General features: G+C 32.6%; 1 protein-coding gene across 1 annotated transcript in view; it reads right to left on the bottom strand.

Moving 5' to 3' along the window:
• Positions 1–1,510: 1,510 nt before the first annotated feature.
• Positions 1,511–17,768, bottom strand: part of LOC139523060 (uncharacterized) — a 305,106-nt gene continuing 288,848 nt past the window's right edge. The window contains exons 136-142 of the mRNA XM_071316817.1: positions 13,162–13,350; positions 10,933–10,989; positions 7,893–7,931; positions 6,211–6,234; positions 4,464–4,487; positions 3,252–3,437; positions 1,511–1,734 (exon numbers count right to left, since the gene is read on the bottom strand). Coding sequence (XP_071172918.1) covers positions 1,523–1,734; positions 3,252–3,437; positions 4,464–4,487; positions 6,211–6,234; positions 7,893–7,931; positions 10,933–10,989; positions 13,162–13,350 — 731 coding nt within the window. The 3' untranslated portion in view covers positions 1,511–1,522. The remainder of the gene's footprint in view (positions 1,735–3,251; positions 3,438–4,463; positions 4,488–6,210; positions 6,235–7,892; positions 7,932–10,932; positions 10,990–13,161; positions 13,351–17,768) is intronic.

Raw genomic sequence — 17,768 nt, 5'->3', positions numbered from 1 at the left:
GCATTTTTTTATGTAGAAAATAGTGGTTTAAACTTGGTTTCATAGCTAGCTTAAGCTGGATAAGAAGTATCTATGTTATTTCAGGCATTATGCAAAGAAACCCTACTTTTTGTTTTTGGTTCTGTGTAATGTCACCAGAAATGGCAAATTATCTCTATTTTAAGAGCTTAAATATATATTTATAGAAGTCTATGAAAGATGTGTTAGCTAAGGTTTCTCCTTATGCTTAAAGTCTGTTTTTTAAACTGGAAGTAATTATTTACTTCTTTTTTTTATGATAAAAAATACGATGCTTTGATTTATAAGTTATAATTCGCCTTGAACTAGCTTTAAAATTGTAGGCTTTAAACTTGATGTATAGCATTGGCAAAAGACTGTCGACCTAGTTTAAAAAGGTTTTCAAAAATATTAGATTCTGGGTAATTATCTAATTATATATGGTTACAGCCGACTTGCAAGAAGTTCCATATTAATGAATCAGACATTTTCTTTCCTCTTTTTTATGTTAAATTTATGAGCAGGTCGACATTCTTTCATGAAGATATCTATCAAAATTATATATTTCTTGTTTGAAAGAAAAATCCAAGAAAATTGATATCCGATTGATGCATGAATAACTAGCTATATTGTTTTACTATTTGAAAAAAAATTCCTTAAAAAATTCCAATAGGTTTCATGCCATTTCGATTTGCAAAGACATTTAAACCACACAACCGGCAACATTAATCAATTATGTCTCACTCAAATAAAGCTAACAGGTACTAGTTTTAAAAAAAAACTAACTTAAGATTTCTGAGGATTAACCCTATCAAATTCAGGCGATGGAAATAGAAAGAATGATATTATTATTAATAAGTAATACTGCGTTCGGATGCTAACAAACCGTCTATGACCTCTGAAGGCACAAACAGGTAGAAGTAAGTATGTAGATAATCTATTTTTAATATAAAAAAATAACAAAAATACCGATCTCCGAGGAAACTTCAAAACGGAAGTCCGCAATCAAATGGCAAAATCAAAAGCTCAAACACATCAAACGAATGGATTACAACTGTCATATTCATGACTTAATACCGGCAATTTATCATGTAGAAAAAAATGTGGATTGAACCTGGTTTTATAGCTAGCTAAATCTCGTACTTGTATGACAATCGCATTAAATTCCGACAACGATCTTTTTCCTAAGATTTTTTTACGAAAAGCAAGAAGTTTTAATCTCTAATGCAAAGATGTCGGACCAGGTTTAAATATAAATACTACTGTATATTGCGATTCTGATGTCATTCTCACATCTAAGTCAAAATCAGGTGATATAACAGGGGCGTTATCACGACTTGTCCTTTACCTGTTATTTCGTATTCCCTATCCAGACTTTTATGGCACATACCAAGATATGCTAACATTGTTGAAACATCATGGCTAGCTCAATTATTCGATTTCCACAGGTTTTTTGTTTGAAAGTAGTTTTTATGATAGAATTTTGAAAAATGTTAAAGAATAGACCAAATGATACGTTTCAACTTTAATGAATAGCATAAACTTGAAGCTCAGCAAAACTCAAACTATTAATGCCTTTACTCTGCAGTTTGACAAATTTTCCGTTGACTGGCTCTTTACAATTGAAAGTTATGAATTGTGATCTTTTTGCTGGTCCTTTAAAAGAGCCACATTCTTTCATATTTTCCTTATCAGGTCCAACTAAAGCTGTTACCATTTTGAAATTCTTGCCACCTCCTGAAATAACCAAAGAGATAAAATTCTTTGAAATAAGAAATTCAATTACAGATCCTTCCATGTGAACTTTATGAAAACGACATGTTTATTCATAAGATGCATGTCTTTCTCTTCTCTACAATGACGGCAATTACTTGGCTGCATAGATTTTTTCTTATGCCAAAAAATGTTTGAAAATGAAGATTAAAACACAGGCGAATATGAAATCCCTTCAACAAAAATCTGTCCTAAAATGATTGTTGGAAACGTATTTACAACCTGGGAGAGAACAAGCTAAGAAACGTATAACCAGCAACATAATAGATCTGGGTCAAACACTGTCGGAATTTACTGGGATTACTAGGCTCATGAGTTGATTACACAAATGATAAACTTTTAATCAAAAGGTACACAACAAGAGTTCAAAAAGATATACCAAGATAGTTGTTAATTTTCAATTCCCAGATTATGTAACAATATCTACTTTTTATACTAAGATATGTGTCACCTGAGATATTTTGATAAAATAGTGCAAATGCTGAAATAACAATGTCAGTATTTCAACTGAGCAAGAAAGTAAAAATAAATAAACAACGAATGAGGGGAGGGCCAATAATCTTAATAAAATGAAGGCAACAATAGTTAACCGGCGTTAAAAAGCCATAAATCGATTGAGAAAAAAAATCCGTGTTACAAACCTCAATTGAGTGAAACATATCAACTATGATTTACGTAAAATAAGACGTGCAAATGCTCATACAACTTGTCATTAGTGTGTAATCTTAGATTGATTCATGACATAATTAATTTTAAAATGTCAATTAAGCAAAAGTCAATACACCATGAATGGGGATATGGAACCAAATAACCTCCTTAAAAATAAGGTGTGTAAATGCTAATGCAGCTGCCAACAATTGGTTGAGTGCTCAAACAATCACGTGGTTATTTAAAAGGGCATACCAGATGTTAATATTAGGAAAAAGATGTTTTTTTCACAGTTATACAAAATTAGCTTGAAAAGGATTAAAAGGAGACATGTTGTTTAAATGACATTTGGCCTCATTATGTTATAAGAGAATCTGTAATATATTTTTCGATTGAACATCTTCGATTTTTCTTGAAAATGAATATATATATATAAAATTTCCAAAGAACTGTACATGTTACTCAATTAAGAGCATACTTTTGTTTTAGAAGATATTCTTTTTTTTTTAAACGCTTTTGTTCATTTTATTAAAAGTTGCGTATGTCTGCCCAAAAGGATAGAAGTATCACAATGATGAATATTTTTAATTTCAAGCTTGAATTTATCAGGAAACCGTCACTTTTTAAAGTTTAGTCACGAAATCAAGTTGTGAAAAAAACTGAAAAGTATTATCCTACATCTGTTGCACATTACAAAAAGAAAGCAATAACATGAACCAATCTGATTAATCGATTACATGATTTTTCTTGTATTTTTCTTGTATAATATCCGTTTTCGTATTTCGTCAAAATATTAAATAACTTGCTTTTGATAATATTTAAGGAAAACATACCAGCCTTTGAGGTTCTACTTAGTACTTTGATTTTCTTGACCTTGTAGTTCTTGGTGAGGTCTACAATCCACCAAGGATCTAACTGTTTTTTAGTGTGAGCATAAGTATGGATACTACCATCAACTCCTTTGTCGTCTGTTGTATCCCTACTTAGACTTGAAATTTGTTCGGTGGTGTATCCATCAGCTGTAAGAGTCAGAATATTAAAGGTTGCGTCTATATAGGATGGTGTGATACAGTGAGAGAGGATGAGGTGCAGAGAGAGATGCAGAGACTTGGAAGTGTCAGAATTCGGTTTTGATGCTCTTATTAATCGAAAGTAATATTGAGAAATATTCTCACATAAATGACCCTCTTAGCTGTCATAAACTAAGGACAAATGAATGCTAATAATATATGTAATTAATGTAATTGGTTGAAAAATGGGAGAAAAACGTTATAAATTTCAAGTGACCAAATCGCTATTCTTGACTTACCTGCATCACAAATGCTGAAAGCGTTGAAGGCTATCAAGATAATAAATATATTAAGAAATGTTAAAAGTGTATATAGCCTATTTTGCCGAGGAGCCTATGCCGCTAGAAACTGTACAAGAGATGTTGACATAATATCACACAAGCTTGAGTAAGAATTTCGGTTCGGGATAACCCAAATTCTGCTCCCGTTAAATTTTCAAATCTAACATTGTGGTTGTATTTGCAGGTTAAGTATTGTATGGTGATAGCCCTGTACAGCATAGTACAGCCCTAAGTTATTCGATTGAGAAAAAATGTCGCAAAGTTGAAATATATTCTTAGACTAAATAATAAAATGGCATTGGTTTTGTGTGACTGCATGATAAGTTCACGACGGATATCTACTATGTACATATCCCTATACAACAACACTCTGTTATAACTATGCGTGAAGCCAACAAGGAAAGGCATTATTGGACTATCTCTTTAATTCAACAGTTATTTGTATTGGTCTTTGGCGAGGTGCACAGTGTATGTGGGGTTGACACCATGTCTCAGGAGCATGGGTAAAAATCCTGCCGAGGCAAATGTAAACATTTCCTTCTGCAAATGTAAATATAACGTTGATGGACTTATTTTCGGACGAAGTACATGTAAACAAAAATAGTGAGCTAAAGATCTTATGAACAATGCATTATTTTAGTAAATCCAAATGCAACAATACAGAAAGAATTTTTGAACTTTTTAAAACACTTACCTCTTAGCGCAACTTTCTTTAAACCTGTGTTAAAATATTAAGTTAAATAATTTATACACATTTGCGGAAAAATGCATTCTTGTCTTTCCGATCAAAGTCGTAGTACATTAAAATAATTTATAATACTCCATCAAACATTCTTTTGTATTGTCATGACGAGATACATTATGTACAACGGCTTTGTATATTGGAAATCTGTTATTTTATTAATAGAAAACAGAATCGGGTATTTTTTTGTTTGGTACTCGTTAGATTTTCAATTTTAGTTAATTTATATATTTAGGAGTTTAAGAGTTTAGTATGACGTCTATTATCAATGAGCTAGTATACATGTTGTTGAGGTGTCAGCTCTATAAGCACAGTCTTTGGTCGGGTTGTTGTCTCTATGACACTTTACCCATTTCCATTCTGAATTTCTTTGTTGGCATTATTAGTTAAAGCAGGATCAAAATAAAATCCTTTCACAAGAGTTAAACCTCATCAAATCGTTAGGAATGGTTCTAATGCTATACAATCTTACTTTGTTAATTTTATAATGTATATTTTTTTTAATTGTACAATGGCTAAAGCGAAAGTAAATTCTTATTTAAATGCACGACATACACATACATGGATTGACAGTTGTCTCAGTGGCCCTCTTATCACATCTTCGTATACCTTTATATAGCATTAGCATTTGAAAGTAAATTCAAAATGAAATGTAAAATGTAACTGAAATCAAACAGTCAGACTAATATAATATCAGTCCTGCTAAATTAATGCCACATTCAACTTGGTTGCTGGCAAAAGTTAGGCATATATCAATGGTGGAACAAGATCAAAATTGATTATTTACGACATTCAATTATGATGTTACCAACTCAATGCATCTGTCGAGGAAATAGTTTCTAAATATATATTTACGAGTAGATAACTATACTTTTGTAGAACTCTTTTACTTTTAGTGCACATTTCGACAAACCATATCTTCAGTGATTTTAGGACAATGTTTTAGGAAAAACTAAAAAGTCATAAAAATATGATTTACAGGTGTCGAATCTAGGTAGGGCCAATCTGTAGTTTAACAGATATAGAGAAAGTCATTTAGTAGAGAAAATATATTATTGCATAGCAATATAATATTTCTTACAGAAAGTTACCAAAAGTTAGCGTGCAATAAATTCCAATATTGCACTAGTGCAATAAATCTTCAAAATTCATGACGTCATCAACGACAAAATCTTAGTTTAATCCAATTTTTACTTTCAAATATTATATTGCTATACAATGAAAGGGTTATTGCATGAATATTGGGGAATATTGTCCCTCGTAGAACATATATTGCACTCGCAAGCTCGTGCAATATAAAATTCTACTCGGGACAATATTTCCCAATATTCATGCAATAACACTATATTATTCACTTAAATAAAAACCAATAAGCATTACTAAACTATAAACATTTATATCAATAAAGAATATAAAACTGCTAAGCTCAAAGGAAGACCATAAAAACTGACAGAACTCTACAATGTATCAATCCACAGAAAACAATTATTATATTCCTGATCGGATATACACATGCCTTATTTCAACTTCTCTTTTTATATCAGAAAACATTCCTTTATTATAGACCCCAATGTAAGCTTAAAAAGCAAATAGTTTACCGTCTTGCATGAAAAAAAACCCTTCAAGTTGTGAAAGTCTATTCACATTTTAGGAGACAGACTCTCAACACAGCAAATGTTACATTACTATTGATACCTACCGATAGTCTGATCATCTTTTCTTTCTGAAATGAAAATGAAATAAAAAAAACATAATGGTGTGTTTGTAAGGTATATATATATATATATATATTAAAAATTAAATACACAAAAAGAGTTTTAAAAGCAGCATTGTCTAGCGCTTTCATCCATCTTGGGACTTTTCAAGACTATGAACGTCGTTATGAACGTCGTTATGGGGAACACATTAGTATTATGACGTAACGTCATTGTTCGTAAAATATTAGTAGTATGACGCAACGTTATTGTTCATGTAACTACTAAGCATTAAGCTTGGCGTCAAACACTTTTATAAATTTTCTTTCTAGTTCTTTACGGTATTCTTCTGTTGGTTCTGTACATTTGAAGAACGGGAAAAATTTGAATTTTCCTCCCGCACAAATATCTAAATGTTCGCTCAACGGAATTTGTCTGTACTCGGGTTGCCGTATTTGCTGTTTATGGATCCTGACCCGTTCACACACACTATTTCCTGTTTGACCGATGTAGTTTTCTTTACAGTTGACACATGTTATACAATAGATTACATTTTCTGATTTGCAAGTCATATTTGCGTTTACTGTAAATTTCTTACCGTTTTTGAAATATTTCGTACTGCCTATTTCTAAGTAAATATAATTGTCTCTGGAACATACTCCACAGCGTGAATCGCCACAAATTTGTACGGATGATATCTTCTTAACTATATCAAATCGCGCTTTTGTAAGTTGGCGTTTCAAATTTTTCGGTTGTCTTCTACTATAAATGATCGATTCTTCTGTTACCAAATTTTTCATTGTTTCACTTTGATGTAAAATCGGAAAATTCGATGATATTTTACGAACAATGACGTTACGTCATAATACTAATGTGTTCCCCATAACGACGTTCATAACGACGTTCATAGTCTTGAAAAGTCCCAAGATGGATGAAAGCGCTAGACAATGCTGCTTTTAAAACTCTTTTTGTGTATTTAATTTTTAATATATAATTCTGTACACCGCTTGAAAAGAAACTTTTTTTGTATATATATATATATATACATATGTTTTATATTACCCCTATATCAAAGTCATACAAATCCCTTTGCAAAAAAAAAAAAAGAAAAAAAAAAAAAGAAAGGGATCCCGTAAAAATATGTTATCTGCAATAAGTTTTACATACTATGTTTACATTCATATAACGGCTCAAGTGATAAATTATATGGGGACGAAGACCCCCATTACAGTAGAAAATTCAATAAAAAAAAAAAAAAAAAAAAAAAAAAAAAAAATGGGAAAATTTCCCGAATTTTTCATTGTACTAATGAACAATCGTTCAATTTTTTTTGTCGCGTTTTTGAATTTCCGGATCGGCGCAGAATTCTACTTCCGTTTCCGGTCTTGTTTACATGAGACTTTGAATAAAATGTATATTTATCAGTCTAAGAAAGGAACTAATACTAATTCATTTAAAAAAAAATGTTTGTTATTAAAAAAACGTTACCTGATGACAGCGTTTCTTTTTTACATTGAATATGACGCCACAACTTAAATAACGTCACAACTAAAATCCCTAACAACAGAACCAAAATCGGAAACGTAACGGTATTTCCGTTTCTCTTTTTAACATTGTTGATTTTAAAAAAAATCATAGACTTCCAGCCGTCCCCATTCACAGGTAATGCCTGCCTCATATTACTTACCACTTGGTTTAACATCCTTTTCTAAAACTGCATAGAAATCTTAAAAAATAACATGGAAATATATTATAGAAAAGATCTAATGAAGAATAATTTTTATTTCAAAACATATTGTTTGTATTTCATTCCGAATAAGCCAAGGATTATTTAGATTGATCAATACATCCAAATAGTAGAGTTGAAAAGACTTAAAATAATTATGTTCATGGTGCACTTTGTAAATACAACTGTTTTTCAAACCACGCCTTTATTGGGGAGATATATAATATTCATAGATAGTTAATTTTGTTTACGTACTGTTCCCCAGATATGATCTCTATGTTGTATCTCGTAGGGACATGACTTAGGAATGTTACCAGTACATATAAATATACATATCTGTCAAATTGAAGACAAGGAAGGAGTTGTACCGAATTTTCGTCTAAGTTTAAACTCTTCGAAGTTCAGGGCATATAAACGTTGAAAATATGCCGTACAGCCCTATGAAAAAAAGTAGTAGTGCATACGAAAAAAAAAATTAACGAAAAACAAATATGTAACACATAAACAAACGACAACCACTGAATTACAGGCTCCTGACTTGGGACAGGCACATACATAAATAATGTGGCGGGGTTAAACATGTTAGTGGGATCCCAACCCTCCCCTAACCTTGGACAGTGGTATAACAGTACAACATAAGAACAACTATAAAAATCAGTTGTAAAAGGCTTAACTCATCAGACAGACAAAAAATACAAGTTAGACGTGGCCGGGTACTTATACCTCCCGACACAAAAAGACACAATGAACAGATCTGAGAGTACTCGCAGTTATCTGACAGCTAGTTCAAAGCCACTAACAACTAATAAAAAAAAAAAAATCATGCATCTAAGACTAAACAATCAATCTGTACACATCCAACATCCAATGGATTTAGTGTAAAGACGTCATAAACATCCAGAGAAATGTGCAATGCCAAGTTACAGGTATCGACAGATTGTAGATCCATGAATATGTATATGTATATAACATACTAGTACTATTTAGTTAGCTTTTAATCTACAGATAACAAAATCAATATTTATACCAATAAAAACAATATTCAATGATCTTATTACAGTGTTGAATAGGTAACCTTTTAGAATAAGTTTATTCAAAGGAGCGACAAGTTTACATGGATCATTTCTAAATTTCCGGGCACGGTTAACAACATTTCCGTATAAATGAGGATGTGCTATCCCGTTTGAAATAAGTTTTCTACAGGTACAACCAAACTTCAAAACCAAATCTTTATATCTATGGAAAAATTAAGTAAAGGTTTTAAGTAATTTATGGTAACGATATCCCTGGTTTAATAATTTACCAGTAATACATAGGTTGCGTTCGTTAAAATCAAAAACGTCACAACAGACACGGGCATAACGAACAAGTTGTGAAATATAAACACCGTAAAATGGTGCCAAAGGAACATTACCATCTAAAAATGAAAAATTAACAATAGGGAACGAAAATCGTCTCTTTTGTCGTAAATTTTAGTGTGTAGTTTCCCGTTTAAAACCGAAATATCTAAATCCAGGAAAGGACAGTTATTACCGAATAAATTCAATTTATTTAAAGTAAGTTCCTTGGGGTAAATTTCAGCAGTATATTGAGAAAATTCTTGATTATTTAACGAAAAAATATCATCAAGATAACGGTAAGTGTTGTTGAATTTATCAATTAAATCTAGGATATATTTTTTTTCAAAACTTCATGGTAAATGTGTTACAGTTCTAGTCGTAAAAGGAGTTCTTATGGGAAATTTATGAGGAGTTCTTATGGGAAATTACATTGTCGATAATTACAGAAACATTTCCATTCTCAGTTTTAACCTTCAGAGAATAATCTAGGACACGTTTTTCACATTGATTGAATGTTGTTTTATTATGTACTGTACTTATCTTTGTGAATTCAATGACATTATCATAAAATGGTTTAAGATACAACTGCATGAATACCATAACGTATTAACAGGCATGTCGTGAGTAACCTTTGAAATTGCAACAAGTAGTTTATATGCTTCAATGATCACATGTACATGCTATTTATTTGATACTAATGAAAAACTGCATTTACCGACTTCATTACTGTAATAGCAATTATAAATAAATAGCTTTGTTAATAAGGAATTACAACAACAAAAAAATCAATACACAAAAAGGACATGCAGTCGAAAATAACTCACAACAATTTATAATCTTTTCAGTATGGAAATTCTACAAATATTGTCTAATTGTGTTTACAAAGTGGTTTGTACAATACTATCAAACCAGTTTGAAGGATCCAGGTTCTAAATTGAAGGCGTCGAAATATAAAATGACAACCTCATTACAAAAATTTCCTGAGGATTTATTACATCTACAAACATTGTCATGATTTGAAGACAGTTCTGCACATAGTAAATGCATTTACAAATAATCAATTGTATGTTTATCTTTTTCTTTTTTTCAACCATGGCGTTGTCAGTTTATTTTCGATCAATGAGTTTGAATGTCCTTCTGGTATCTTTAGTCCTTCTTTCTAAAAATGTAAATGGTCGTTAAAACAGAAACTGTAAACTATAGGACGCAATCGTAACTACAATCTCAAACGTTAGTTTTTGTGTCATTGAAAAATCATTTACTTCTTATTTATAAGTTAAAATTTAGAATGGAAACGTGGATTTATCAAAAAGACAGCAACCCCACATAAGAGTAGAAAACAGCCCGAAGCTCAACAAATCTACAGCTATACGCACAATAAAACTCAGTTGTAAGGAAGTCGGAGACAAATTTTAGAATAGGTAAAAGAAAAAAATTAATTAAAATAATAACAATCAATATAATTTGACAAATGAATGCAAGCTGTTACTGACATGCCAGTCCAAGACCTTAATTAAACTGATCGACAGATTACGTCTTCTTCATATAAAAAACTTTCCCGTGACGGGTCAAGTATCATGCCATCAACAATCTGACTAGAAGAACATCCCCCGTATTGTATGCGCATTCATATTTGAACGGTACCAATGTTTTATACTAACCGTCTGGCTTTAAATTTTTCTTAAAAGCTTTATCAACAAACTCTTCGGTATCAGCATCTAAAACAAGAAATATAAGTATGTACAATTATGGTCGAATCTTTTCTCCGCTTGGGAATAGGTATTTAATATAAATGAAGGAAGCAAAAGTTTACAGATTTTTATTCAATAATTCGACCTCATGAATGCATCTTTTTTTACATTAAGTTTCAAATGAGTCGAAGTATAGCCTTGTGGGTAAAGTGGTCTAGGGCATGAGGTGTTGCTTAGATGTCAAAGAAGCAGAGGTTCTAGTCCCGATGAGGGAAGAAATCAGATTTATAAACATTATTTGGATCAATTTCAGACAAAGTATATAAAAATTATGGTTTTTGCTCTAAATACAAATAAGTTGTCACATATTTAAACGTATATAAAAATAATGATATAGATGTAACTGTATGGTTTTGTAGAATTGCAATTCTTTACGACAGATATATCTGCTATTTGCAAATCGATATAGGAAGATGTGGCATGAGTGCCAATGAGATAACTCTCCATCCAAGTAACAATTTATAAAAGTAAACCATTATAGGTCAAGGTACGGCCTTCAACACGGAGCCTTGGCTCACACCAAACAGCAGGCTATAAAGGGCCCCAAAAATTACTAGTGTGAAACCATTCAAACTGGAAAACCAACGGTCTAATCTATATAAAAAACGAGAAACACATATGAACTTCATAAACAGACGACAACTACTGTTCATCAGATTCCTAACTTAGGACAGTTGCAAACATGTGCAGCGGGATTAAAAATAGGGACGAAAGATACCAGAGGGACACTCAAACTCATAAATCGAAAATAAACTGACAACGTCATTGCTAAAAATGAAAAACAAACAGACAAACAATAGAACACATGACACAACATATAAAACTAAAAAAAAAGCAACACAAACTCCATCCGTCGTGTTGCTCATTTTATAACAAATCCGGTAAATAGTCTAATTCGGTAGGTCACATTCATGAAAGGGAAGGGGATTGTAGTTACGACGTAAGGAACATATCCGATATCATCTGTGAAACGGTTATTCCATAACGGTCAACCATCTCGGTGGCGTCCGTAAAATTTACGAAGGGATACTTTCAACTTCACCAATTGGAACTCTTGGTTGAATAGCTTCATTGTGAGCAGCAACCCTCTATCAAGAAAATCATGATAGGAAATACAAGTTTTAATGGCACCAAAAAGTATATCATCTACTTTGTAGAATGCTCAATAAAGCTGACAATAAAGGCTTTATCCGACGGATGAAAGCTATATTTTATAACCGTGTTGATCAAGTGGTCTAGGACACTGTGCACGGTGACAGAGATATTGCCATGATGTCACAGAGCAGGGGTTTGCATTCTTTTTTTAACGCACATTTGCAGATCTTACGTTGTTGGGCTATACGAAGTATATACAAACTATGGTGTTTGCCCTGTTTACCCATACTTTAGCCAAATGGAGAATCTGTTATAACGATGTGATGCATGCAAGGTAAAATATTCATCCTTAACGACATACAATACAGTTGATCTGCACGATATATCTTCTTGCTATTATACATCATACAATCGACGAACGAAAGCTATATGTACAGCCTAGTAGGAGAAGTCGTTTTTAGCGCTGAACCCAGGAGCAGGGGTTCAAATCCTGATAAGGAAAGAACAAAAAATTTACTGTCGCCAAATTGCAGATTTTACATGGTAATGTTGCGCTTAATTTTAGAATATTTATATATGTTTATGTGCTTATCATAGATACCAGGATTAAAATGTTGCTCGCAAGACGCGCGTTTCGTCTGCAAAAGACTTATAATTGACGCTCGAATCAACAATGTTAAAAAAAAAAGCCAAATAAAGTACGAAGCTTAACCTAAAATTACACAATAAAGGTTCTGTCAAAAACAGCTTGAATTGCATTATGATTTCAATGAATTAAAAGTTGTCATTTTTAAGATTTTCTTTTTCGGGGACAGGTAGTTTGCAAATGGCAAAAAGATATAAGTTACTTAATAGGTCTATCGTTCTTAAAAGTGGGAGTCCATACCCTATTTGTGAGACAGGTGTGATGTCAGTATGATTTATTTGATTCGAGGGAGAAGCTTTTCCCTCTACCGATATCAGGAGAACTTATTGTTGCAAAATGATAATAGAGGTCTTGAGACTACATCCCACCACTGTTATAACTATCTAGTTAATACTTACCTTCAGCAGCAATGATTTTAATCTCGGCAAAAGACAGAATTCCGTTTCCTTTTAATAGTACTTCAACTTTCTTCCCGGTTAACGGATGGCTACACCTTAATGGAATTATTTCTCCTTTTTCTCCTGGTCCTTTGAAAGTTGCACATTCTTTTCCCCCAATCATTACTTGTATATTATTAAATCTTGCTCCTATTATAATAAATGAAATTCATAACAAATTATTTAAGTGTATATCATTTTCAAAATTTAATGTTATTCATTGTTATACAATAGTGTTGTACGCATCATGTGGTAGATAAAAGTGTCTTATAGTCTCTGTTTGACAATGTTATACATAGTCTCTGTTTGACAATGTTTTACATAGTCTCTGTTTGACAATGTTTTACATAGTCTCTGTTTGACAATGTTTTACATAGTCTCTGTTTGACAATGTTTTACATAGTCCCTGTTTGACAATGTTTTACATAGTCTCTGTTTGACAATGTTTTACATAGTCTCTGTTTGACAATGTTTTACATAGTCTCTGTTTGACATGGTTTTACATAGTCTCTGTTTGACAATGCTTTACATAGTCTCTGTTTGACAATGTTTTACATAGTCTCTGTTTGACAATGTTTTACATAGTCTCTGTTTGACAATGTTTTACATAGTCTCTGTTTGACAATGTTTTACATAGTCCCTGTTTGACAATGTTTTACATAGTCTCTGTTTGACAATGTTTTACATAGTCCCTGTTTGACAATGTTTTACATAGTCCCTGTTTGACAATGTTTTACATAGTCTCTGTTTGACAATGTTTTACACAGTCTCTGTTTGACAATGTTTTACATAGTCTCTGTTTGACAATGTTTTACACAGTCTCTGTTTGACAATGTTTTACATAGTCCCTGTTTGACAATGTTTTACACAGTCTCTGTTTGACAATGTTTTACATAGTCCCTGTTTGACAATGTTTTACACAGTCTCTGTTTGACAATGTTTTACATAGTCTCTGTTTGACAATGTTTTACACAGTCTCTGTTTGACAATGTTTTACATAGTCTCTGTTTGACAATGTTTTACATAGTCTCTGTTTGACAATGCTTTACATAGTCTCTGTTTGACAATGTTTTACATAGTCTCTGTTTGACAATGTTTTACATAGTCTCTGTTTGACATGGTTTTACATAGTCTCTGTTTGACATGGTTTTACATAGTCTCTGTTTGACAATGCTTTACATAGTCTCTGTTTGACAATGTTTTGCATAGTCTCTGTTTGACAATGTTTTACATAGTCCCTGTTTGACAATGTTTTACATAGTCCCTGTTTGACAATGTTTTACATAGTCCCTGTTTGACAATGTTTTACATAGTCTCTGTTTGACAATGTTTTACACAGTCTCTGTTTGACAATGTTTTACATAGTCTCTGTTTGACAATGTTTTACACAGTCTCTGTTTGACAATGTTTTACATAGTCCCTGTTTGACAATGTTTTACACAGTCTCTGTTTGACAATGTTTTACATAGTCCCTGTTTGACAATGTTTTACACAGTCTCTGTTTGACAATGTTTTACATAGTCTCTGTTTGACAATGTTTTACACAGTCTCTGTTTGACAATGTTTTACATAGTCTCTGTTTGACAATGTTTTACATAGTCTCTGTTTGACAATGTTTTACATAGTCCCTGTTTGACAATGTTTTACATAGTCTCTGTTTGACAATGTTTTACATAGTCTCTGTTTGACAATGTTTTACATAATCTCTGTTTGACATGGTTTTACATAGTCTCTGTTTGACAATGCTTTACATAGTCTCTGTTTGACAATGTTTTGCATAGTCTCTGTTTGACAATGTTTTACATAATCTCTGTTTGACAATGTTTTACACAGTCTCTGTTTGACAATGTTTTACATAGACAATGTTTTACAATGTTACACATAGTCTCTGTTTGACAATGTTTTACATAGTCTCTGTTTGACAATGTTTTACATAGTCTCTGTTTGACAATGTTTTACATAGTCTCTGTTTGACAATGTTTTACATAGTCTCTGTTTGACAATGTTTTACATAGTCTCTGTTTGACAATGTTTTACATAGTCTCTGTTTGACAATGATTTACATAGTGTCTGTTTGACAATGTTTTACATAGTCTCTGTTTGACAATGTTTTACATAGTCTCTGTTTGACAATGTTTTACATAGTCTCTGTTTAACATATAGCTCTTCAACGATTTTCGGTACTTATACATCTTCGGATTTCAAATGTTTGGCATTGAGCGTTCCTGATGAAGGTAAATCCAGAAAAGCGCTTCGGACGCAATAAATTATTAAACGTGTTGTTTTCCATTTTTTACATCACTGGGTCGATACCTCTGCTGGTGGACTATCAGTCCCCAAGGGTATCATCAGCTCAGTAGTCAGTGCTTCGGTACTGACATGATTTAACAAACTTTACTAAAATTGTCCGTTTATAAATTTTGAAATTATTATGAAACTAAGGTTTCAACTCCCTCAGGCAAAGTTGGCTTTAGATGAATTTGGCTATTTATTTTAGGTATTTTTAACATATAGCTCTTCAACGATTTTCGGTACTTATACATCTTCGGATTTCAAATGTTTGGCATTGAGCGTTCCTGATGAAGGTAAATCCAGAAAAGCGCTTCGGACGCAATAAATTATTAAACGTGTTGTTTTCCATTTTTTACATCACTGGGTCGATACCTCTGCTGGTGGACTATCAGTCCCCGAGGGTATCATCAGCTCAGTAGTCAGTGCTTCGGTACTGACATGATTTAACAAACTTTACTAAAATTGTCCGTTTATAAATTTTGAAATTATTATGAAACTAAGGTTTCAACTCCCTCAGGCAAAGTTGGCTTTAGATGAATTTGGCTATTTATTTTAGGTATTTTTAACATATAGCTCTTCAACGATTTTCGGTACTTATACATCTTCGGATTTCAAATGTTTGGCATTGAGCGTTCCTGATGAAGGTAAATCCAGAAAAGCGCTTCGGACGCAATAAATTATTAAACGTGTTGTTTTCCATTTTTTACATCACTGGGTCGATACCTCTGCTGGTGGACTATCAGTCCCCGAGGGTATCATCAGCTCAGTAGTCAGTGCTTCGGTACTGACATGATTTAACAAACTTTACTAAAATTGTCCGTTTATAAATTTTGAAATTATTATGAAACTAAGGTTTCAACTCCCTCAGGCAAAGTTGGCTTTAGATATATTTGGCTATTTATTTTAGGTATTTTTAACATATAGCTCTTCAACGATTTTCGGTACTTATACATCTTCGGATTTCAAATGTTTGGCATTGAGCGTTCCTGATGAAGGTAAATCCAGAAAAGCGCTTCGGACGCAATAAATTATTAAACGTGTTGTTTTCCATTTTTTACATCACTGGGTCGATACCTCTGCTGGTGGACTATCAGTCCCCGAGGGTATCATCAGCTCAGTAGTCAGTGCTTCGGTACTGACATGATTTAACAAACTTTACTAAAATTGTCCGTTTATAAATTTTGAAATTATTATGAAACTAAGGTTTCAACTCCCTCAGGCAAAGTTGGCTTTAGATGAATTTGGCTATTTATTTTAGGTATTTTTAACATATAGCTCTTCAACGATTTTCGGTACTTATACATCTTCGGATTTCAAATGTTTGGCATTGAGCGTTCCTGATGAAGGTAAATCCAGAAAAGCGCTTCGGACGCAATAAATTATTAAACGTGTTGTTTTCCATTTTTTACACAGTCTCTGTTTGACAATGTTTTACATAATCTCTGTTTGACAATGTTTTACACAGTCTCTGTTTGACAATGTTTTACATAGTCTCTGTTTGACAATGTTTGACACAGTCTCTGTCTAACATGGTTTACATAATCTCAATCTTGCATTTGTTTTATATAGTTTCTGTCCGTCATGGTTTGACATAGTCATGGTCTGTCATGGTATTAATACTTTGTCTCGGTCCGTCATGGTTCTTTGTTGGTAGTCTCGTTCTGTCATGTTTGATATATTGTCTTAAAAACAATCATAGCGCTGTGAATAATCGTTCTTAAAAATTAGCTACCGTAAGTGTGGAATCTGAATTTTCTGGGCATGTGCATAGAGTTTGGATGTTGTTTTGGTAAATCCTATTTTGAATAGTGTTTATTTGAATAAATTCATTGTTCAATAGATGTTTAATAGTTATCAAAGGTACCAGGATTATAATTGAGTACGCCAGATGCCCGTTTCGTCTACATAAGACTCATCAGAAACGCGTTTTGGCTACATAAGACTCATCAGTGTAATAATCGTTCATGTAATGATCAATATAGTTACGCCTTTTTCACTTGATTTTACTTGTTCTTATGCTCTACAGTTACAACACTGTGCCAGGTTAGGTGGCTAGGTGGTTGGCAAAAACAAATTTGTTTAACTTCGCCGCATACTATCGGTGTCTGTCATAATCTGCCGGTAATGCTGTGGTTGTCTTTTGTTGCTATAAACATTTTTTTTGGACATAAATCAAGCCGTCATTTTTCTCGTTTCAAATGTTTCAAAATAGTCGTTTTGGGGCCTTTTATAACCTACTATGCGATATGGGTTTTTTTCTTTATTGAATGTGATAT

Source organism: Mytilus edulis, chromosome 5, assembly GCF_963676685.1.
Source record: "Mytilus edulis chromosome 5, xbMytEdul2.2, whole genome shotgun sequence".
NCBI lineage: Eukaryota > Metazoa > Mollusca > Bivalvia > Mytilida > Mytilidae > Mytilus > Mytilus edulis.
The sequence above is the reverse complement of the archived record's forward strand: the minus strand, read 5'-3'. Positions and strand labels throughout refer to the sequence as shown.